General features: G+C 39.2%; 2 protein-coding genes across 5 annotated transcripts in view; one reads left to right on the forward strand and one right to left on the reverse strand.

The window, feature by feature from the left end:
• Positions 1-846: 846 nt before the first annotated feature.
• myl12.2 (myosin, light chain 12, genome duplicate 2) lies at positions 847-7,565 on the reverse strand. The gene is made up of 4 exons (XM_057858134.1): positions 7,446-7,565; positions 4,487-4,699; positions 4,251-4,412; positions 847-1,363 (listed from the first exon to the last, which is right to left on the reverse strand). Exons 2-4 carry the CDS (start codon positions 4,668-4,670, stop codon positions 1,191-1,193), a joined length of 519 nt encoding a protein of 172 aa, XP_057714117.1. The 5' UTR covers positions 4,671-4,699; positions 7,446-7,565; the 3' UTR covers positions 847-1,190.
• Positions 7,566-9,771: 2,206 nt separating this feature from the next.
• Positions 9,772-24,009, forward strand: part of myom1a (myomesin 1a (skelemin)) — a 74,995-nt gene continuing 60,757 nt past the window's right edge. Inside the window, exons 1-6 of one of the 4 annotated variants that reach the window (XM_057856487.1) lie at positions 9,832-9,910; positions 11,232-11,263; positions 12,618-12,869; positions 22,673-22,822; positions 23,070-23,256; positions 23,335-23,492. In XM_057856487.1, coding sequence (XP_057712470.1) covers positions 12,661-12,869; positions 22,673-22,822; positions 23,070-23,256; positions 23,335-23,492 — 704 coding nt within the window. In that variant the 5' untranslated portion in view covers positions 9,832-9,910; positions 11,232-11,263; positions 12,618-12,660. Of the gene's footprint in view, positions 9,911-11,231; positions 11,264-11,378; positions 11,576-12,617; positions 12,870-22,672; positions 22,823-23,069; positions 23,257-23,334; positions 23,493-24,009 lie in introns of those variants that run through there. The other 3 variants (XM_057856488.1, XM_057856489.1, XM_057856490.1) reach the window with 3 other exon arrangements.

A 24,009-nucleotide genomic window follows, 5' to 3' on the forward strand; every position in this document is an offset into this window, starting at 1 on the left:
CCCTGGTGTTAATACTTTGTACAACCCCCTTTTGCCAACAAAACAAGGTCTGGGGACTGAGATGGCCATGGGAGGAGCTTGATTTTGTGTCTGGTGAACCATTTCTGTGTAGATTTGGCCATATGTTTAGGGTCATTGTCTTGCTTCAAGACCCAGTGACGACCCATCTTCAGCTTTCGGGCAGAGGGCCACAGATTTTGATTCAAAATGTCCTGGTATTTCAAAGCATTAATGATGCCATGCACCCTAACAAGGTTCCCAGGGCCTTTGGAAGCGAATCTTGGTCTCATCTGACCGAAGCACACGGTCCCAGTTGAAGCCTGGGACCATGTGCATTTTTGTGTGAAACCAAGATTGAGCTTTTTGGCAACAAACACTCTAAGTGGGTCTGGCATGCCACAAAAGATGTGCATGCTGAAAAGCACCTCATACCCACTGTGAAGTATGGGGGTGGGTCAGTGATGCTGTAGGGCTGTTTTGCTTCCAAAGGCCCAGGGAACCTTGTTAGGGTACATGGCATCATGAATGCTTTGAAATACCAGGACATTTTAAATCAAAATCTGTTGCCCGAAGGCTGAAGATGGGTCGTCACTGGGTCTTTCAGCAAGACAATGACCCTAAACATATGGCCAAATCTACACAGAAATGGTTCACCAGACACAAAATCAAGCTTATGAACCACTATAGAAGGTTAGGTGCTGTTTTGTTGGCAAAAGGGGGTTGTACAAAGTATTAACACCAGGGGTACTAATAATTGTGACACACATTATTTGATGTCAAATAATTATTTCTTTATGTGCGATTTTTTCCCCCACTGAATAAATGCACTTGTATTGAAGGTTGAATTTTTCTCTTTTTTTTCCATTAAGGTCCCATATTATTTGAATAGAAAAAATATTAGGAGCTAAAAAACACATCTTAACCAGGGGTGCCAATAATTATGGAGGGCACTGTATGTAACAAAACGTTAAAAACAAGTGTTTCATGTGCCGTACTTTGTGAATCACTTGCCTATTGTGTCAAGAAGTGAGTAATAATCAACATAAAGTTTGTTAAATTAACATGTTAATACTTATTTTCAAGTTTATACAGCTTCTTAGTGATGTGCAAATGAGCAGGAAGCAGCTACATAACTTTGCAGTGGGCAAAATGCGCGGTAAAGGTAATACAGAGAGAACTCTGGCTGGTAGCTAATCATCTTTGTCCTTGGCGCCGTGCTTGAGGATGCGTGTGAACGCCACGTAATTGAAGTTGCCCTTCTTGTCAATGGGCGCCTCGCGGAAGAGCTCGTCCACCTCTTCTTCTGTGAACCTGTCACCCATGGTGGTCAGCAACTCGCGAAGCTGTTCTTCTTGGATCATACCTACAGCAGCCAGGGCAACCATTTTGTTACACTCCATTCAATTTTGTCATGTAACAATGAGGTAAGTAGGAGACAGGAGACAATTTCTCAAACGTGATTGGTTCAGAAAACCACTCCGACTCTGTTTTTAACCAGGGAAATACCTGATTATTAACTTGTTTATTAAATATTTGCTTTAGATCAATTGCTGCTCACAATGAAAAGGTACTTTGCTTATTGCTCGCCATGAACAAATGTTTTGTGTCGTCTTAGTATTGCATCGTATAGCTTCCCTACGCTCTCCTTGAAAGCTGATCAATTTAAATTGAGTGCCTTCTTATTTTCTGTCATAGACTTCACCATCAGGTGACGAGACAGCTCCTACAGACATTGCGCCATGCCTTCCCGCAGGCTGAGTGCTGAGGTGGCTTTCACTGTGATAAACTGTGTTCTAACGCCGAATTTAGGTGGAAAAAGGACGAACGTTTTAGTGCATACAAGCACGCAAGAGTGTCTTAAGAGTGATTTGGTCAAGGATTCAAGGTAATTATATAAAATGGCACCATGCATGCACTTTGAAATGTGTAAAAAGTGAATGGAAAAAATTAGCGTAACTTTGAACTTGAAATATTTACCTAAAATGAATGATAACCTCCCGTTTTTTTGCTTTTAACCGAGAATCTAGACCATAGGTGTCAAACTCTGGCCCGCGGGCCAATTTCAAATTAATATTAGAGCTGGCCCGCCGGTATTACTCAGCGGCAGCGCTGTAACGCCACATTCACCGCTTATACTACATATCCCATGATGCTCTGCTGCTGTTTTGGCGTGTCAAAACAACGTGACAGAGGCAGACACGCCCCCTCCTTTGTGTCAGTAGCGTCTATGGCAATTGTTCTTAACCTGGGTTCGATCGAACCCCAGGGGTTCCGTGAGAAAGTCTAAGGGTGAAGGTAAAGAAACGCAGATCCCTATTTTTGTACACAGAATAGATATAGGCGAAGTGGCTTTTTAGACCAGGTTTTGGACTGGTTTGCTCCCAATTTACAGGCTTAATCTATTCTATTAACTGCTAGTCCTCAATCTAATGGGGGGAGGAACTGGTTAGCTTAGTGGAAGGTTGACTCGCACTTGGTATGCGGGAATACAATAGACCAATGGGCAGCGTAGTCTCAAATTTTGACCTGTTTATAAAACGTTGTCAAAATGAGAAGAATTTTGAATGTGAATTTGCTAAATTATTAGCTTGCAAGCTTAGATATATTAGTTTTTAATTTGGAAAAAAAAGAAAGCTTTAGTATCTAATTCCGAAGGGTTCGGTGACTCTGCATGCGAAACTTGTGGGGTTCGGTACATTTAGCAAGGTTAAGAACCACTGGTCTATGGTAGCGGGCATGGATGTATTAAGAAGTATGTGATTTGTCTTCGTGCACACTTCTTCGGCTAAAACTCCGTGGACTCCGTACCCACGTTCCTCTTCCACGGACAACACTGCGACCTCAAACTACAGCTGTCACTGTGTTACCCTTTTAAATCAAAACTTGTTTGGTTCCATATTCAAAAGTTCATTTGTTCAACCTTGGCCCGCGGCTTTGTTCAATTTAAAATTTTGGCCCGCCGTGAATTTGAGTTTGACACCCCTGATCTAGACTGTTTTACATTCATATCTATAAAGAATTCAGGGATGTACGCATTTATTTACAAGAACCTTCAACTTAAAAGCTAATTGTTTTGTAACGGCTGCCACGTTGGATTTTGTATCTATACACAATAGCGTAACTTTAGCTTGAAATATTTGCCTAAAATAAATGATAACTGCCAGTTTTTTTGTTTTTAAACAAGAATCTAGACTCTCTTATGTCCATACATATAGAAATTCCGGGATGTACGTATTAATTTACAAGAATTTTCAACTTTTATAGCTCTTTGTTTTGTGATGGCCGCCATGTTTTATTTTGTATCCATACACAGTAGCGTAAATTTACATTCAAATGATCAGGTAATTTTCGCCAACTGCTCGTTTTTTGGCAAAAAAATAGTAATTCAGACATTTCTGCGTCCATACAAAAAAGTTAGCCTTTTATGAATTTTATGTATTTTATGTTACATTTCATTCTAAAAATGACAAGGGCCAGATTGTCGGCAAGACCTGCAGAGGCAATAGTGACATCGGAATTCAACCTAAATAAGTTGTGGTTGTATATAGAAAAATGCAAGTTTTGCTTTTGTCAAGTAAAATTAAGATGTGAAAATTGAGTTAGCTGTTAAAAACTTGCACAAAAAAAAAAAAAAACTTTCAATTTTGGGCAAACACTTATGTGATATGTTAAATATTGCTATTGATCCTGAAAATATGTGATTATCTCTGCATTTGGTGATACATATAGCGTACAATTGAGTATTTTATAGCCATTTTAAGTTTTGTTATATATATATAAAAAAAATTTTTTTTTAAATCGGGATTTTATTAGGGAACCGCTTTGATTTTTTTTTTTTTATGTTGCTGCTCATGGAGACTTAAGGGGGGTGTCTGTTTTGGTTTTAGGTCGCTAGTGGCTTTGGTTTTGAAAATATTTGAATTTGAAGTTTTTGAAAATAAGCCCTCTACGGATCGGCCCCAAGCCCTGTCTCCCGTCAACTGATAGTGAAGTCTATGTTTCTGTAATGTTTATAAATATCTGTCTAAGGGTTTGTGTTTGAACTTGACATTTTAATGGTCCTTCGAGCCGGATTGCAGTATACCCGGGGTTCCCAGAGGCAGAGTCGACATCCAGTCAAGTCCGTGCATGGCCTCCTTCTTGAGGTACTGGCATATAGCATGATTAATAGCTCATGAAAGTGAAATTTACACGTGACCCGCCCCTTTTAAAATTACGGCAACACAAGGACAGAGCGTTGAATGACTCACCGGTGCCCTCCTCGTCAAAGCAGGCGAAAGCATTGCGGATGACGTCCTCAGGGTCTGTGCCATTTAGCTTTTCCCCAAACATGGTGAGGAACATGGTGAAGTTGATGGGACCTGGGGCTTCATTCATCATGGCCTCCAAATAGTCATCTGTGGGGTTCTTACCTAAAGGAAAACAAGAACAGCATGTAAACAATTGTGATAGTCTTGTTGCTGCTGCTGCTGCTTTTATGGTCTACCTAAAGAGGCTAACATGTCATGCAAGTCCTCCTTGTCGATGAAGCCGTCCCTGTTTTGGTCAATCATGTTGAAGGCCTCCTTGAACTCTTGGATCTGGGACTGGTCGAACATAGCAAAAACATTGGAGGTGGCGCGCTGAGGACGCTTTTTGGTATTCTTGCCCTTGGCCCTTTTGCTCGACATGTTGATGACTCACAAGTCCCTTCCTCCTCCTGGAAAGCACATACATAATACTGAGCCGAATAAAAAATGCAGAATAAAAGATGGTATGATTTTCTACACCAATTTTGCTTGCTGAACAGTTTGGTGATATTCAGCTTGCTTATGAGGTTGGCATAATGGCAGTACACACGCATGCTAGATAGTTGACGTACTACTACTAGGCTACTACAAAGACAGCGTTCTATTTCCTCTACAGTGTGTGTTGAAGTTTTTGTATGGGAAATAACGCAAATCAGTGCAACTAGACAGTGCAATGACACGCGGACACATTTGAAAACATAAAGGTCCAATAAGCCTTAGTTTAACACCCCCTTTTCACAACATTAAAATAAAATGCACAAGAATATCCAACAGTGCTCTGCACGGTGTCAGTTCAACAGCAACAACAAACAATATGGCTACAATGCAAGCATGTCTTACCTATTTGAAGACACCAAAGGTCAATAAAACTGCATCATCATAATCCTCTTCATTTTCGAACTCGGATTTTAGAAAATTTCGCTGTTTTTGTAAGAAAAACAAATGGCTAATTTTTTTTGCGCCATGTTAACGCTTCCTCTGTCAACAGTTGACTTTTCCGTTCTAATAGTGCCTTATTCAACGTGACCCGGTAGCTAGCAAGGTGTCAGGTGGTGACCATGTTATTAAAATAAATAAATAAATAAACAAATTTCAACATATGCACTGTAAATTTATAATGTCTTAATCAGATTATTTTTCTTAAATCTAGTCAAATAATGTTCTCCATCTTGTTCTGATTAATGTGTCAGATTATTCCAAGAGATGTCCGGATAGATCGGGTCCGATCACGTCATTTTCAAAGTATCGGAATCGGCAAAAAAATATCGGCCATGCCTTTTTTTAATATATATATATATATATTTTTTTTTAATTAAATCGTTTTCTAATTGTATTTAACGTTACACTCATCCAGAGTCTTTAGTTTAGGCTTAAGGTAGGGTTATCAAATTTATCCCGATAACGGCGGTAATTAATTTTTTAAAAAATGTATCACGTTAACGCAATTAATGCATGCACTGCACGACTCACTCACGCATTGTCGCGCTCAATCTGTAATGCCGCCGTTTTACCTATATAGAGAGATAAAAGGCAGCGTAAAATGAGTAGAGTGAATTTTGGCAGCCTTTGGAGCCTTTTTTTAATTGGCTAAAGCCTTACAATCCCTCTCCCTACGATTAGAAATATCATGGGAAGCAATGTGGGGAAGCAAGGTAGCAATTGATCTTTTTCTTAACACCTTATGTTATTTCCCAACACTGAGAAGATATATCAATTGGTAGCACTACGCAGTCATGGTTCCACTTCCCATCATGCATTTGGGCATGGCTACAGTATCATTTACTGAAAGCTCAAAAATACACTAGATGGCAATATTTAGTCACAATATAAAAAGTCACAAGTCTTTCTATCCGTGGATCCCTCTCACAGAAAGAACGTTAATAATGTAAATGCCATCTTGAGGATTTATTGTCATCATAAACAAATACAGTACTTATGTACTGTATGTTGAATGTTCGTCCGAGTTTTATTCATTTTTTTCTTAATGCATTGGCAAAATGTATATGATCGGGAAAAATTATCGGGAATGATTGGAATTGAATCGGGAGCAAAAAAAAAGCAATCGGATCGGGAAATATCGGGATCGGCAGATACTCGAACTAAAACGATCGGGATCGGATCGGGAGCAAAAAAAACATGATCGGAACAACCCTAATTATTCCACTTACTTTGAATATTACTATTTGTTCTTATTAAGCCCAAACATCTGAAAGTTGGTCATTTTTCACCTAAATCAAGGAAAATATGCTTTCAAATAATGGTTTGAATAATACCTATTCTTGAAGTAATAACATTTCAGAGCTTTTTTTGGTTTGTTTTTTACATTAAATATACTAATTTATTGCTTAATACAGAGCTTTTTTGTTTGTTTGTTTTTTACATTAAATATACTAATCTATTTCTTAAAATAAGTCTGTTAAGCCTATTTGGAGCTAGGTTCTTATTTCAAGAAATCTAAGAGTCAAATTTGTTTGAAGCACTGGCGGATGATTTCACTTATTTCTAGTAGATTTACACTGAAAACATAGGATTTTAACTAGTTTAAGGAGGGTGTTTTTTTTGCAGTGTGTATATTTAATCCCCAAAATTCTATACTCTCTTGTCTCAATGTTTTATTTGTATTTATTTTTAACCACGAATATATAATAACTAAATAATTTACCAAAACACTTTTCCCCCCAACACCAGGGGGTGCTAGAGCACCCCACGTCCCGAGCCGATGGGTGCATCCAGACAAAAATTCTTGCAAACAATGACATTACCACGTCCTATTAGACTTTCCGGTGCTGAATACAGAAATCATACCCGATTTTTAAGGGAGGTTTTTATTCTTTGGTATTACATTTTCACTCAAAAAATGACCCCTCCCTCACCCAGCCCATTTATCACTGATGGACGAGTGATAAATGGGAGTGATCTTTGCATCATGCACTTGTAATACTCTTCGATGAGATCTCATCTGTCACAAAATGTAAACATTTGACCGATTGTCACCACGGCCGTCGGATGATTCATCTTATTCACGCGAGAGTCATCATCTGCGTTAGCTAATTAAGGCTACGTAAACCTATTTAAACCACCGGGGGAGTGAACAGAGTGATAAAACAAGCGCGCGCGATTGGGCTTGAATTTGGAATAAATACTAATGACACTTACCTTGGAATATTGACGTAAAATTATTAGGCACGTAAAGATGATTGCATAGAATCCTCCAGTTACAATAAAAGGCGGGCCTAGCGGTGTTTTACTCATAGATATCACGTATAGAAGGCTAGATGAAGGAATGTATATTTAAAGGCAGACGCCGCGGCGTAAGTAACTGATGGCTATCTTGCGTCAGAGAATGGCGGGCTCTTAAAGGTTGACGTATGATGAGTGATTGTCTCTACTAAAATCCACTAGACTTTCTAATTTTTTTGGGCAGATTTACAAACACTTTGGTTGATAATAAAGCATATTAACGTTGTGTAAATTCAAAATGGTTCGTAAAAACATTCATTTAATCCATTCGTACCAAAGAAAACACTCCGTTGACTGGGTTATACTCGTCGAACGGCTCCGACGCAAACTGGCATACAGTATGAATGAATGAATGCTTTGTTTTGGACATGAGACAATAAAAATAACGAATAAAAATAAAATTAAAAAAATCACAATAAGTGTCAGAATAAGTGACGACGCCCGTCACTGATGGCTCAGAGCACGCATTAAACATCTAGTTTAATATATGATCTCTATCACAACATAACACATCGCTAGGTGCAAAATGCGTGCTGGTCAGGCAACCGAGATAGCAGTCATCACTTGTCGGCCATTTTGTGTCAGTGGTATTTTAGTGATTTTACTGTATTTAGCAGTTCAGAAGATGAATGAATAATTGAGTGTGTACTGTGAAATAGCTGTGCATTTCTCAATTCCCAACCGATTAAAAAATGGCTTGATTCGGGGTGCACGACGTTTTATGATAGAATATTTCATATTGTTTCGAAAATTTTCATTTAAATAATGACACTAAAATATTCAGTTAGAAATCTGATTATGAGTCCAGGAATAGCGTACCGCACAAATGCTATTTTTAGACAGTGACCTCGCCATCGTAACATGGAAGTGGGAAATTATACACACGCCCTTGCATACAATTCATTATATTTCTGATTGTTTTCTCTGGTAATTTTTAAAAAATAAACTTGCCGGACTAACACTGCTGATATGGAACTTGTAGAAACGACTCTGGATATTATGACATATGAAGGATGTTTTCTTCACACGTTTCCCGAAATTAAAAACTCAGAGGACAAAATGTGAAGAATGGATCAACTTGTGCGGACGTCCAAAAGACCAGTTCAACGCCAACAAGGTGAAGCCATTCACATTTCATATGCAGTAAACCTTTCATTGGGGGCCATGGTCCTTCAGAGGACAGAGAGGTAAGCCATTTTGATATTTTTACTTACTTTTTAGTGTGGCGTTTTGCCGTGCTGCTTCTGTTTGACAATAAATGACCTGAAAAAAATTAAAATGGTATCTGACTGCCACTGTCACATTTTCTGTTGTAAAAAACAACTTTAGTAAGGGGGAAGTGTAAATTATAGAATTAAGATTTGTTATTAATGAAAAAAGTGTTCGTTGGCTGTCATCAAGTAGCATTTGCGATCACTACACAAAAATAGCAATGTAAATTGCCCCCAAGAACGGTCAGAGATGTAAGACACCCAGAGGATATAATATATACAGGACATATGGTGGTAAAGGATAGATTGATGAAACAGGAGAATGTCATTGTCAGTGGCGTAAGAAAAGGTGTTGATAAAAAAAAACTAAGGCTGAGCTTAGGTCGGCTCGGCTCTTTTTCAGCCCTGAACATTCAAGCCATCTCTTTAACTGAACATTTGTATGTTCTTCCATATCTTTACCAGTGAATTTGGCACCAGGGACATCATTTTCGGACAGAAGTTGTAGGTTTAGCTCAGTAAACATCTCGTTCGTACATTATTTCCATTCATTTATTATTGGGGACAAACGGGAGGTTGACCCGCCTAGCCACAATTGCTGACGTCATGAATATTAATGAACAAAAGTGACGTGTGCTTGCGGTACGTCATTAATCTGAGCCTTTCTTTTCCTACATGTTGAGGTTTAATAATACAGTACAGTAAGTGGCGTAATTGCACAAAACCATAAAGACAAATTGCCGTGTTTTTGCCACTGCACGCCGCTGTCAATTTTGAGTATATAAATTAAGAAGAAAAAAAAGAGTTACGATTAAATATACTTTGGCGACCTGAGCACGAATGAAAGCAATTTATAACAATACGTTTTATGTAAAGCACGCTAATGTAGCAGCAAGCCAACATTTCCTGTCTTAAGTTACATGGTGGCGGGGTGAGCCAAGGAGCTCCTCTCCTCCTTGTGATCTAAATTTAAATGTGTCCCAGCCTTAAAAGGTCCTGAGGGTGTCTTGTGCATTCTGCAGAGTGGCAGCATTATTTTTGGTCTGTGGACCACTGTCCTGTCCACTGGCCCTCAGCCCTGCTTGCCGACCCTTGTTCTGGATTTGCTTGATATAACATTATTTAACACCTTGTATTATCCATTGGTGAATTCCAGGAGACTTGCTTGAGGTAAGTTCTGTTTATCCTTTATTAACAAGAGTTTGTATGGTTTATGTGCTTGGTCGTGTAATATGAATCAGCATGCTAACCTAGCAGCTATGTTATATTTATATGTATAGGCACTGAACTGTATGAACATTCATGCTATCATGTGCCTTTTTTTTTTTTTAATAGAACAATTTTTATACAGTACTTTTGATTTATTCACACAAAAGAGCAAAATATAATAGGACACAACTGCAAGCATTATTTAAATAAAATTGCTCGTCATTTTAGAGCTAATTACTTGTGTAGCTGAATAGAAAACAGGCAACGTGATTGTTGTCTGAATGTAATAGAAATCCTTTTCTTCGTATATTTTTTAAACAGGTAACATTATATCCTTTATCGTTTTTGTTATTTGTATATTTTACATTGAAGTGATAATATCCATTATTTCGTGTACCAATATGTATATTTTTAAAGACATCCAATGTATGAATAAACCTTTTTGTTAGATTTCAGTGGTAGATTTGAGTTTTCCTCTCAAACAGCCAACAATTTATATTCTGTTGTATTTCAAGATACTAGTTGTATTTTACACTTTATTTTTCTAAAACAAGCAAGATTGTTTTATTCAGTGCTATTTATTGTCATGCCTTGAGTTGAGTTTTGTTAAGATTTTGCCCTTGTGTTTCTTATCCATGTGATTAATCATTGATTTCACCTGTTGTGGCCTGCTTCTCGTGTCTTGACCAATCCGCTGCCTCTTGTATCAACCACCTGTGTCTCATTGTCTCGTTATCCCATGTCTGTATTTAAGTTCCCCTTGTGCTTTTTGTTCTGGATGGGTCACATTCTGTCAGGTTTCAAGGATGATGTGGACCCAAACGCAGGGAAAACAGCAGGGAGGCAAGGCAGGGTGGCGTTGAACTCAAAAATGGTTTAATGATAATTAACAAACACATAAAGTACAAACAAAAGGCCAGGGGGTCAAACAAGACTTACAAAAGGCATCAAAACTGACTCACGCAGGGGATCTGAAATTCTGAATACGAGTGCTTGGACGTACGGTTTAGTAGACTTGTTAGCGTGTTCTTTATGCTGTAGTTATCGGAATAATTTTTAATAGCTATGTTATGTTAACATACCTGGCACGTTCTCAGTTAATTGTTTATGCGTCATGTACCGTTCGCATACTGTACACGTATTCAGCCTGTTGCTCGTTTCTATTTTTATTTGAAATTGCCTTTCAAGATGACATGTCTGTTCTTGGTGTTGGATTTTATCAAATAACCCCCCCCCCCCCCCCCCCCCAATGCAACTTATATGTTTTTTTTCCTCTTCATAGCTCGTTTTCGGCCTGCTGCGACCTATACTCAGGTGTGACTTGTAGTTAAAAAAATACAGCGATACCTCTACTTACGAACGTCTGTATATACGGAATTTTCAGGTTAAGACACACCTCAACATGAAAATATTGCCTCTTGTTACAAAAGAAATTTCAGGATACAGAAGGCAAAAGTACAGTACGGGCTGCTACTTGCAGCTTCCTCAGTTTACTCAACGTAACGTACTGATAGCTGCTTTGCCATTGGCTATTGCCTAGCATCTTCCTGGTATCCTATTGGCTAAGAGGGACCTCTACTGTATGTGTGTATCCCAGCGTCCTCTTCATTTGCCCCTCAACTTTATGTGAGTGTATTTACTCTTTCTCTTTACTCTATTCCTTGTTTTTTTTACATTATGAACAATTGTTATTTTATGTTTGTTGTGCAAAAATCTAATTGTGACATGTATTTGTCACACGTTTTGATTAGGGCTGTAGCTATCGATTATTTTAATAGTTGATATACGATGAACTAGCTCGTTCGAATAATAGCGTAATCGGATAAGGAACATAAAAAATTAAAATACCTGAGCTGAGCCTCAAATAGTATAAAAGAATAATAAATGAGGATCTAAGTACAACAATTGGCTAACTTACATAGCAAAAGTCTAGCTGAAATGCTATAAAATGCTAACATTTTTAAAAAAAAATTTACAATGGTCTTAACAAATGGCTCAAACAAATATTTCTACAAAACACTGCTAAGTATACCTATAAATTAAGAATTCATTAAAAAAAAAATAGCTCAAAAACTTAGCTTATGTTGGCCTCACAGGGAGCAGCTGGATTCAGCCATGTGAAATGTAAATGAGTTATATCATATTCACTGTTGCCACTAAAGGGCAGTGTATCAACTCAAATCAATACAACTAAATGCAAACACTTTTTACACAAACCATTACAACACTACTTTAATTAAACGAATACTCGATGCAGCAAAGTTAATCTGAATCTTTTTTTTTTTTCTAATCGAATTACTTGAGTTAATTGATTAATCGTTCCAGCACTAGTTTTGATGCATTTTCATGCTTGAACAAAGATTTATGTCTGAATTTTGAGGGGGCGTGAAACAGATTAGGGCATTCACGTGGAATTTTCCGTTTAAGAAACTATTTCCTGAACCAATTAATTCCATAAGTAAAGGTACCACTGTACAGTATTTCACATATTATGAAACAGCAGAAACAGAACTTGAAACAAAACAGCCAATTAACGATGCTCATGAATAAATGTATGGTGGCCATAAATCAATGTTAACAAGTCCTATATAAAACTATAAGTCTCACAAAGCAATCTGCAAAGGACACATATTCATTCAACATTGTTTTGATGTTGCTTTACTTCCAGAATTAAGTGAGTGACGTTTTAAAGACGTTGCAGAGCGGCCCTCATGATGTCAGAATCACTGCAAGTGTCACAGAAGGAGCAGCAGCTGCAGCTTCAGCATCACAAGGAGCAGCATCAAAAGGCGCTTCACCGTCATCACCAGAGTCATCGGGAACAACATCAGCAGCATCGCCATGAAAGCAGCAGTTTCTTGAGCACCAAGTCTTCCATCAACAAGCAGTCCGTCTCCACTTATAAGACCACCACTCGTCGGTAAGTGCGTTTGAAATATCTGTTTTGAGAGGGACCAGAGGTTGTTCTGATGAGATTTATCTGAGGGATGCATGCATTTGATTAGGAACCTTGTTTGTGTGTGTGAAAGATAACTTAGCTGGTGTGGGTGGTCCAGGACCATTTCTTGTGGAGTCTTGAACATATCTCACTAAATCCTTGTGGTTGAAAGAAGAGTTTAGTATTTGCCGGAATCACTCCAGGTGAACCGTCGGAACCGCACTAGCGCAATTCCAACGACTTGGCCCGGCAAAACTTGACAACCCGGCCAAAAGGCCAAACTTTGTGCGTTCATCTTAATTTTAACCCCTTGTTCTGACTCCATTTTAATAGCTGGAAAAAGGCTTCGAAACACCATTAGATAATTTATTCCAAGTCAACAGCAATCATACAGTAAGGCAAAGCAGAAAAGAGACCCAGGAGAGGAGAACTGGTACCAGACTCTCCATCAACAAAAGATTTCTGAAATAAGCCGCGCTAGCTAAAGAATTCAGTATTTTGAAAGCTCTGGTGAGGCGGGCTGTGGTCCCGGAGAATGGTGTATTTGGGTGTTGTTTAGGGTAATTTTCCATTGCAGGTTGGGCCGATGAGTCCGTGCGTCACTGTTATCAAAGCAACCAGAGCTGGAGATTTTGTCTGCCTCAGCACTGGGTGTTCAAATTCTCAGCCGGAGTCTTTTTGTTATCAATTGTTCCTTGTGGCAAAACATGATGCCCCGCCATTTGTACTGGACTGTCCAGAAGAGCTGATTGCAAGATTTGGTGGTGCAGACGTAGACTTGTAGATGTCTTGCCCATCACCTGCTTGTCAGCGTCAATGTTGCTCAGTCAGCTGCATGACACACGCGTCGGGCTTCCGTAGTCAGAAGGCATCCTGTATCTGTTATGCCCTTATCTGCCCGTTGTTTTGGTGTTGCAATTTCCAGTCCATTGTACCAAATCTATTCTGCCTGTTATTCTTAAACTATGTTATAAATGCTATTTATTTTATATTGGGTGTGTGAGTAGTATAAACAGTCAAACAGTAAATATTTGAAAAGATACTATTCCCTTCACTAAGGATAAAGGACAAACTAATACCAAAAACTATATGCTATCAATGGACTATTACACTTCAATAATAGGAATGGGACCCTCTGGGTTCATCACGATACGATACGATTTTCCATACAAAGCTCACAATAACGGCGATACAACAATTATCGATGCATTGGTCAGGAAATCATTCTAGGATATTCTACAAAACAACTGTTAAACAAAAAAACAAGCCCTTTTGATCCGTCTGCTGTGAATTTGGATGAATTTATCACTAGTAGACGTCCAATCTCTTTGAACTGGGTGGGTCCCACTTCAAACGGATTGGACGTCTATGACCGTCAGTGGCAGCTGATGCCAGTCAATGAGTTAATTTTAGGGCATTTTCCTTCATTTTCTGTTGATTTTCGGTCACTTCCTTTTTCCTTTTGGGGCATTTACGGGTCGCTTCCTATTGATTTTGGGTTGCTGAAAAAGGAATTGACTCAAGTAGGTACCCAAATGAATGGGAAGTGACTCAAAATCAACAGGAAGTAAGCAGTGTTTTTTTGGCAGCCCTTTTAATTTTTGTCTTAGTCTTGGGGACGATAATACTTATCAGGCTTAGTCATATTTTAGGCATTTCAAAATGTGTCTTCGTCTAGTTTTAGTCGACGTTTACTCAATATTTTTGTCTGTAAAAATTCGAAAGCATCACTCCAAAAATAAACAAAAAAACGTTTCCAACTATATGGAATGAACATTGACAGACGAGCACATATTGCAGCATCTACAAGTCTATCACGTGATAATACACACTCAGCAGGAAAACTGCGTCATTTTTAATTAATCATACCCACCTGGATGCCACGAACTGTATGTCAAAAAAGTTTTCTGAGAGTTTAAGAGGACGCTCGCTGTTAGTAATAGCCTAATGCTAACATAAATGTGGATGCTATGCTAATGCTATGAGTTACATTTAGTATGTGTTGATCACTCAGCACCTTTCAAGGCTAAGGCAACATTGCATTCTTTCCTGCCAAGATAAGACAAAGCTTAGCATTTGTGTTTCAAAACAAGCAATGGGAAGACTGGAGAGGACACTGGCGAGTTGGAGGGAGGGGGTTGGCAGCATGTCCCATGACTGACACAACCAAACATTGCTACGATGCAGGCTAAGTATACATTAAAATGTCACACATTGTGAACATGTGAGGCAAACTATGGCGCATTTCCGTCTCGTCAGACAAAAACTGGCATTCGTGTCATTATGTTTTAGTCTCCCAAGACGTGATTTAACTCGTGATTGTCTTGTCATTGTCATGAGAAAATGTTTTCGTCCCTGTAATATTTTCGTTATAGTCATCGTTGACGAAAACAACAGTAAGGTTGAGGAAGCAAGGTGAAATGCCCTAAAATGAACTGGAAGTGACCTGTTGATGCCCACAAGACTGGCTGTAAATGCTCTTGTCTCAATCCCATTGACGGTGCTTGACGTCCAATCCAGTTAAAATGAACTAGACTTCTAGCGCAGTCAATGGCAGCCATTGAGCTGATGTAGACACTATTCCAATGGAAGATTTAGGTAGCAACCTGTCGGGTCCTTTTTTAAAAAAAATTACATTGACACCTTTTGGGCTACAAGGTATCACGATATACAGTGCCCTCCACAATTATTGGCACCCCTGAAAAATTCAAAAATTCAAATAATATGGGACCTTAATGGAAAAAAAGAGAAAAATCCAACCTTCAATACAAGTACATTCATTCAGTGGGGAAAAAAATCCCACATAAAGAAAAAAATATTTGACATCAAATAATGTGTGTCACAATTATTAGCACCCCTGGTGTTCATACTTTGTAAAACCCCCTTTTGCTAACATAACAAGGTCTGGGGACTGAGATGGCCATGGGAGGAGCTTGATTTTGTGTCTGGTGAACCATTTCTGTGTAGATTTGGCCATTCCCAGGCTTCAACTGGGACCGTGTGCTTAGGTCAGATGAGACCAAGATTGAGCTTTTTGGCAACAAACACTCTAAGTGGGTCTGTCGTGCCACGAAAGATGCGCATGCTGAAAAGCACCTCATACCCACTGTGAAGTATGGGGTGGGTCAGTGATGCTGTGGGGCTGTTTCGCTTCCAAAGGCCCTGGGAACCTTGTTAGGGTGCATGGCATCATGAATGCTTTGAAATACCAGGACATTTTAAATCAAAATCTGTTGCCCTCTGGCCGAAAGCTGAAGATGGGTCGTCACTGGGTCTTTCAGCAAGACAATGACCTTCAACATATGGTCAAATTTTCAGGGGTGCCAATAATTATGGAGAGCACTGTATCACCTTTTTGATATATTGTCACACCCCTATTCAATAGTATTCAACAGTAGACTTGCACTCGCTAAATATGTAGTTATTTTCTTTCATTTTCACCTGTACATGTTCATAAGTTTAAACACGCTATCGTAACAACTGCTGTAGCAGCACTGTCAGGTGTATCTACAGCTAAATGTGACAGACATTGTGTCTCATGCAACACAAGTCACCATGGATTGCTGTGTCCTTGACACTGCAAGTGGGTCAGTGTCTCTATAAAGAGGTCAGGGAAGGAATTTGAGCTGGAGCAAAACACTGCCAGATACTTTCATGACCAGCTGGGGCTATTTGTGAAGACTGACTCTGACACTTTACTGTATGACACTGATGGGACTCCCCCTAAGTTTAATAGTGACGTGCAGTATGGGTCGGTGTTGCTAAGCATACTGCTTGTGCTGGGTTGTTGGGGCCAACGTTTGTTACATCGACATACTGTATAAGAAACCTCAAAATCTACAGTTGTGTTCAAAAGTATTCAAGGAGGATAAGTGTTTTTGCAAGTTTGGCATTCATTTTTCATCTTGTTTATAAACACATCAAATAATGACGTATCAAATAGACAAATACAAATGAAATAACAAAAATATTTTTGGGAATATTCCAATGAATGGCCTTTCTATGATTACCTAATTAACAAAATTATTCAACTGCCAAAGTCCACCACTATTAAGAACAAAGGTTTTCATCAGGTGTTGTCAAACAGCTGATGAAAACATCTGTAGATGTTAACGGAACCCTAATGAGCAGCAATTGGGCAGATTTAAAAGGACTGACACATGGCTATTCTTGGCAGTTAATGACATCTTTACAACATGTTGAAGTCCAAGGAATGGTCAAAAAAGTTCAGAGAGGAGGTCATTTCACTTCATAAGCAAGGATATGGATATAAAAAGATGGCGAATGGACTAAAATTTCAAGAGGCACACTTGGGAGCATAGTCCGCAAGTTTAAAGCTAAAGGCACAGGCTTGCTGTCCCTTGCCGGTGGGGTGGACGTCCCCTGGTCGCCGGCGCTTGGTGTGGCGCCTGCTCGGAGTGCGGGGTGGGTGCTCGGTGGGTGGGTGGGGGATTTTTATCCAGCGTCTTGTTTGTGGAGTACTCAAAGCCACAACGTATGTCCCGCTACGAATGTCCCAATCCAATCATGTTATCGGACATTGGGCCAATCGCGCCATTTTTCAGAGGATCGAAATCGGGTGAAAAGGATTGGGGTTTTAATTTAAAAAATATATTTGTTTTTCTGCTTCATGCTCGTACAGCCGCTCCTTCTCCCTCCTGCTGATTTTCTTGGTTGCCAGTGACGATGTTAACGAGGATTGACAGGTGTTGAATCTTTGATCGTTGCCAGAGAAGCTTGGGAGCGCTACCTTCAAAGGTGCCGAATACGTCAATCATTGTTTAGCTTCTTCAACACTACCGGTAGTGTGCTGTGGCAACTCATTGTGTAAGTGTGTATAGTGAGCGGCTGTTCCCAGCAACATGAGCGGATTTGAGTGGACTTACGCAATGAATGATAAAGACAAGAAATTTTCTGTTATTCTTGTTTAAAAATTATTCACTTTAAGAAGGCGGCATGGTGGGACAGTAAATTGTTCAAAACTTTTTTTATTAAAAAAAAATTTTTTTTTTTTTTTGTATTGGATTGGGACTCTGTCTCGGCAGATTCTCACAATCAGGTGACCTGGACTCAGACTACGGTTCAAAAATATGTGATCGGGACATATGGCACATTTAAATTTGTACATGGGACTGTAAAGTTTGAAAGCCAACCGCGTCATTGCAATTGCGCCACCACAATCCGGGATTGTCTATGCTAATTTTTGGAGTTTCGAATTAATTGTCCGGAATAAATGGAGCCCACAGAGATTTAACCCATCTAAGAACACTCCAAGGCTACTGTCAGTAGAACACCACGGTGCACTGGTTTAAAATGATGCATTGCTCAGAAAGTTCCCCTGTTGAAGCCACTACATGTGAAGGCCCGTCTGAAGTTTGCAAGGGACCATCTGAATGATGCAGAGGGGTCATGTGGTCAGATGAGACCAAAGTAGAAGTTTATGGTGCAAACTTTACTCATTGTGTGTGGAGGGAAAAGGATGAATACAATCCCAAGAACACCATCCCCACTGTGAAGTAAGGGAGTGGAAACCTCATGCTTTGGGCCTGCTTTTCAGCAAAGGGGACAGGACGACTGTACTATATAAAGTGGAGGATGAATGGTGAAATGTATCATCAGATTTTAAGCCAATACCTCCTTCCCTCAGTCAGACTTGAAGATGAGTCGTGGCTGGATCTTCCAACATGACAATGATCCCAAGCACACAGCCAAGCGGACTAAGCAGTGGCTGCGTAAAAAGCATATCAAGGTTCTGGAGTCGCCTAGTTTGTCTCCAGACCTCAATCCAATAGAAAATCTTTGGATGGAGCGGAAACTTCGTGTTTCTCGTGGACAGCCCCAAAACCTGACAGAAAGAGAAGATTTGTTGGGAGGAATGGGCCAAAATCCCTGTTTCCATATGTGAAAACCTGGTAAAGAACTACAGAAAGCGTCTAAACTCTGTAATTGCGACCAAAGGCTATTAGAACTAGGGCTGTCAAACGATTAAAAATTTTAATCGAGTTAATCACAGCTTAAAAATTAATTAATCGTAATTAATCGCAATTCAAACCATCTATAAAATATGCCTTATTTTTCTGTAAATTATTGTTGGAATGGAAAGATGAGACACAAGACGGATATATACATTCAACATACTGTACATAAGTACTGTATTTGTGTATTATAACAATAAATCAACAAGATGGCATTAACATTAACATTCTGTTAAAGCGATCCATGGATGGAAAGACTTGTAGTTCTTAAAAAATAAATGTTAGTACAAGTTATAGAAATTTTGTATTAAAACCCTTCTTAATGTTTTCGTTTTAATAAAATTTATAACATTTTCAATCAAAAAAATAAACTAGTAGCTCGCCATTAGCCACGTTTACATGCTGACTTTTATTCATACCGATTCAAATCATTCCGAATGGAAATTTCAGATCAGCTGTTTACATGTCACTTCATCTATTCCGATCCAGCGTTTACATGTGACTGCCTTTATTCCGAAAGGACATTTGACAACTGCCGTCTGACATGCGCAGATTAATCAAAACAAAGCGTCATGTTGCAAAACATGGAGATCGATCGTCGGAGTGCTGCTGTTTTAACTTTAACCCACTTGTTGTGTTTGTAGGGGTCGTATCCGCTTCTGCTGTTTTGCTCTTTTGCCTTGTAGTAGCCGGTTTTCCACCGGTTTCTAATCTGGTCAACGCTCCGGTCTATTACGGCTTCGTGTAACCTCTCGTGAACTTTTTTAAATAGTTCACTGTTCCTCGTTTTACGCCCGTCTAAGCGAGCAATTATATTCAATTCTTTTAAAGTTTGAATTAAATACAATCTTTCCGCCGGACTCCAATTAGGTGCGCTGTGCTTGGAAGCCATGTTGCAAGTGACGTTACTTACGTCACAAAGTGACGTCACAACGTCAGTACGGAGCATGTGCAGAAAGAACGCAACCAGACACCATTCCGCTTCCCTGTTTACATGATATAATTTTACTTCTAATCGGTTTGGGAAAAGGAATATTCCACCCCTGTGAATCGGAATGAAATTCCATTCGGTTTGGGCCTGTTCATTCCGAATGAGGTGTTTATATGGAACACATATATTCGGTTTGAACAAATATTCCGATTGTAATTGGAATATTTGGCTCCATGTAAACGTGGCAATTGTTGATGTCAATAATTACACAATGCTCATGGTGCATAAAATCAGTCGCACCCAAGCGCCAGCAGAGAGAGACAAAAAACACAAGTAACAAGTGGACATGACACTGCATTCATTTTAATCTGTTTGAGCGAGGCATGTGCGTTAATTGCGTCAAAAATTTTAACGTGATTAATGAAAAAAATTACCGCCCATTAACGCGATAATTTTGACAGCCTTAATTAGAACTGATTTTCTCAGGGGAACAAATACTTATGAATAGGAGTGGGAACCTCTTGGTACCTCACGATACGATACGATATGTGATACAAAGCTCATGATAACGATCTGACGATATGGCAATACAACGATTATCGATAAATTGGTCAGGAAGTCATTCGAAGATATTCTGCAAACAACTAATAAACAGAAAAACAAGCTTCTGCTGTGAATTGGAATGAGTTTATCACTAGTAGACGTTCAATCCATTTGAAGTGGGAGGGTGGCAGCGAATGAACATTCGTTCATTCGCTGCCATCCCTCCCTCTTCAACCGGATTGAATGTCTATGACCTTCAGTGGCAGCCAATCCCAGGCAATGAGGTGATTTTGGGCTATTTAAGGTCATTTACCTGTTGATTTTCAGTTATTTCCTGTTGATTTTGGGGTATTTTACAGGTCCTTTCCTATTTATTTTGAGTTACAGAACAGCAAGTGACCTGGGAATCACCCAAATGAATAGGCAGTGACTCAAACTCAACAGGAAATTACCTGTAAATGCCCTGAAAATCGGACAGAATGACTATGAAATCTCTGGTTTCGAATGAACAAAATTTCCCAGTCTAAATGGATTTGGCGTCGTGCACCATCAATGCAGCCTTAGAGTTAACTGAGACATTATTATGGTGGAAGATTTTGGTAGCAACTTGTTGGTTCCTTTTTATTTTTTGTTTTTGTTTTTTGGACATTGACACTTTTTAAAACGATATCTCGATTCTTGGCAGGAGCATATCGATAACCTTTTGCGATACAAAGTATCACTATATATCACCATTTCAATATTTTGTCACACCCCTACTTATGAACCTCAGTAAATTAAAAATATTAAAAAATCATTCAATGTGAGTTCTGTATTTTGTTTTTAGATTATGTCTCTATAAGTGGAAGTGCATCTATGATTGAAATTTCAGACAACTACCTATTTTCTAAGCGGGTGAACTTGCAAAATCACAAGGGTGCAAATACTTCTGCTCCTTACTGTATTTCTGCTCCTCACTGTATAAAAAAACTTCTATGGGATAAGTCAGATCACTTCTATCTGGCAATATGGCAATACAGGGTATTCCTAACCAAATGTTGTAAGAAGCCATGCTTAGGTGGACTGAAATACAGCTTTCATTTTTATATTCAGTGCCAAAAGATCCATTACATGCAGGCCTGACACCCCAAAATAAACGCACACACATTTCAGTCATTGTTATGAATGGACAGGCACAGGCAGGAAGAAGCAAATGGTGTGTAGGGCTGCTTCCAACCATTTTTTGTTCATCAAAATTAGAGTTGTTCCGATAATGTTTTTTTGCTTCCGATTCAATTCCAATCATTCCCGATAATTTTTCCCGATCATATACATTTTGGCAATGCATTAAGAAAAAAAATGAATAAAACTCGGACGAATATATACATTCACCATCCAGTACACAAGTACTGTATTTGTTTATTATGACAATAAATCCTCAAGATGGCATTTACATTATTAACATTCTTTCTGTGATAGGGATTCACGGATAGAAAGACTTGTAATTCTTAAAGGATAAATGTGACTTTGTATATTGTGACTAAATATTGCCATCTAGTGTATTTGTTGAGCTTTCAGTAAATGATACTGTAGCCATTTAACTGTTCTCCCCAAATGCATGATGGGAAGTGCAACCATGACTGTGTGTAGTGGTACCAATTGATATATCTTCTCTGCGTTGGGAAATAACATAGGGTGTTAAGAAAAAGATCAATTACTACCTTTCTTCCCCACATTGCTTCCCACGATATTTCTAATCGTAGGGAGAGGGTTTGTAAGGCTTTAGCCAATTAAAAAAAGGCTCAAAGGCTGCCAAGATTAACTCTACTTATTTTACGCTGACTTTTAGCTCTATATATATGTAAAACGGCGCCATTACAGATTGAACGCGACAATGCGTGAGTGGGTCGTGCAGCGCATGCGTTAATTGCGTTAAATATTTTAACGTGAAATTTAGTTTTTTTTTAAAATTAATTACCGCCGTTAATGGGATAAATTTGATAACCTTACCTTAAGCCTAAACTAAAGACTCTGGATAAGTGTAACATATTATGTCTGTAAAGTTAAATACAATTAGAAAACGATTTAATAAAAAAAAAAAAAATATATATATATATATATATATATATATATATTAAAAAAAGGCATGGCCGATATTTTTTTGCCGATTCCGATACTTTGAAAATGACGTGATCGGACCCGATCGATCGGGACATCTCTAATTAAAATCATTAGTGACTAAGGCAGCTGACTTTTGGCACTGATGGACAATTTTGAGTCTTTATTGAGATTAAAATAAAGAATCATGTTTTGGGCTGTGGGAGGAAGTCTAATTGCTGGCATTTGTTACTTTTCAGTGTGAAAACATCTGTGAAGACTGAGAAAAAGGGTCTGGAGCAGGTGGTAAAGTCGCTGAGTCCGCTACCCAAGCGAGCCAAGCGTACTTATCTGGCTACCGACTTGGACAAGGAAGTCATTGGCTATGTGATTCCAATTTTCCGAGCCAAGTGAGTGCCACTGTTAAAGAAGTTGGGCTGATTGGGCTACCAGGCAAAATTTCTGGATGAACTGAAAATACACTTCACAGGGGTTCTATGAACCTTTGAATGTACAAGTTGATCTTCTCTACCAAAATGCATGCTGCAATTGCACCCAAAGCTCAATCACCCCAACACTTTGTTACTAGTGTAAATTACGATGTGTCTGAGTCTTTGACGAATTTTAGACTCTAATAAGTATGTTTCTATAATGAAGCCACGAAGAAGTGCGCGGGCTGATGGAGGCTCGTGAAGAAGACGTCACCGAGGAGGGCATTAACTACGTGGCCATGAGGAACCTGTTTGTCCGCGAGTCCAGGGAGGCGATGGAGGTCAGGGTGGAGAAGAAGAGCAGGACCACACGAATCCGAGAGTCTGCAGAGCGTGTGGAGCTTAACAGGACTGTAAGTAGTCCTATGTCCTGCCTTGTGGAATTTCTCATCTTTCAGTAACCTAATCCGACTCTCTGTGCGTGGCTGCAGTTGGATGAGTGGACGGAATTCCGCAAGAAAATGAATCCGGATAGCCTGACACACCCACCGGAGATGACCACCAAGCCCCGTAGTCAGACTGTGTGGGAGGGCCAGACCATCAGGCTGCACTGCACCGTGGCAGGGTGGCCCAGACCAAGGATTGCCTGGTAACAGATGTATTTTAAAGGGAACCACAGATAGAAATACATGTAATTCTTAAAAGATAAATGTTAGTATGAGTTATAATAATTTGATATTCTAGTTTCCCCTGTGACAGACGAGCGCGTAGACCCCAGTACAATACTTCTGCTAGAGTCCTGATTTTCCTTATAAAGCAATTGCAACCCACATGCGTTGTCTGTCTCTGTGCGGTAAAACTTTAAAGGGAAACGCAACTGAAAAGAAATTGTGGCTGGCTTGACCACGGAATTAGAAAACGTGGCTCACTTCTGGCAGCAAGCAGACAACAATAACATAAGGATCGCGTTTATTGAGGGTTTATTGAACACACAAAAAAACGCGAGCGCAAAAAGGGGGAACCGAAAAGGGTCCGTGACAGTAGGTTGGGATCAATTTAAAAAAAAATAAAAATAAAAAATAAAAACAAGGGAAAACTGCGGTGAGAGGCAGACAAACGAAAAAAACAAAGCAATGATGCAACTAGCAACAAAGGGATATACAAAC

Source organism: Corythoichthys intestinalis, chromosome 14 (genome assembly GCF_030265065.1).
Source record: "Corythoichthys intestinalis isolate RoL2023-P3 chromosome 14, ASM3026506v1, whole genome shotgun sequence".
Lineage (NCBI taxonomy): Eukaryota > Metazoa > Chordata > Actinopteri > Syngnathiformes > Syngnathidae > Corythoichthys > Corythoichthys intestinalis.

Coding starts and splice junctions, on each gene's coding strand:
- myl12.2 (XM_057858134.1), bottom strand. CDS start 4,670: ATGTCGAGCAAAAGGGCCAAGGGCAAGAATACCAAAAAGCGTCCTCAG. Junction 4,413..4,486: donor TGACATGTTAGCCTCTTTAG/GTAGACCATAAA, acceptor GTTTTCCTTTAG/GTAAGAACCCCACAGATGAC. Junction 1,364..4,250: donor CTTTGACGAGGAGGGCACCG/GTGAGTCATTCA, acceptor TGGCTGCTGTAG/GTATGATCCAAGAAGAACAG.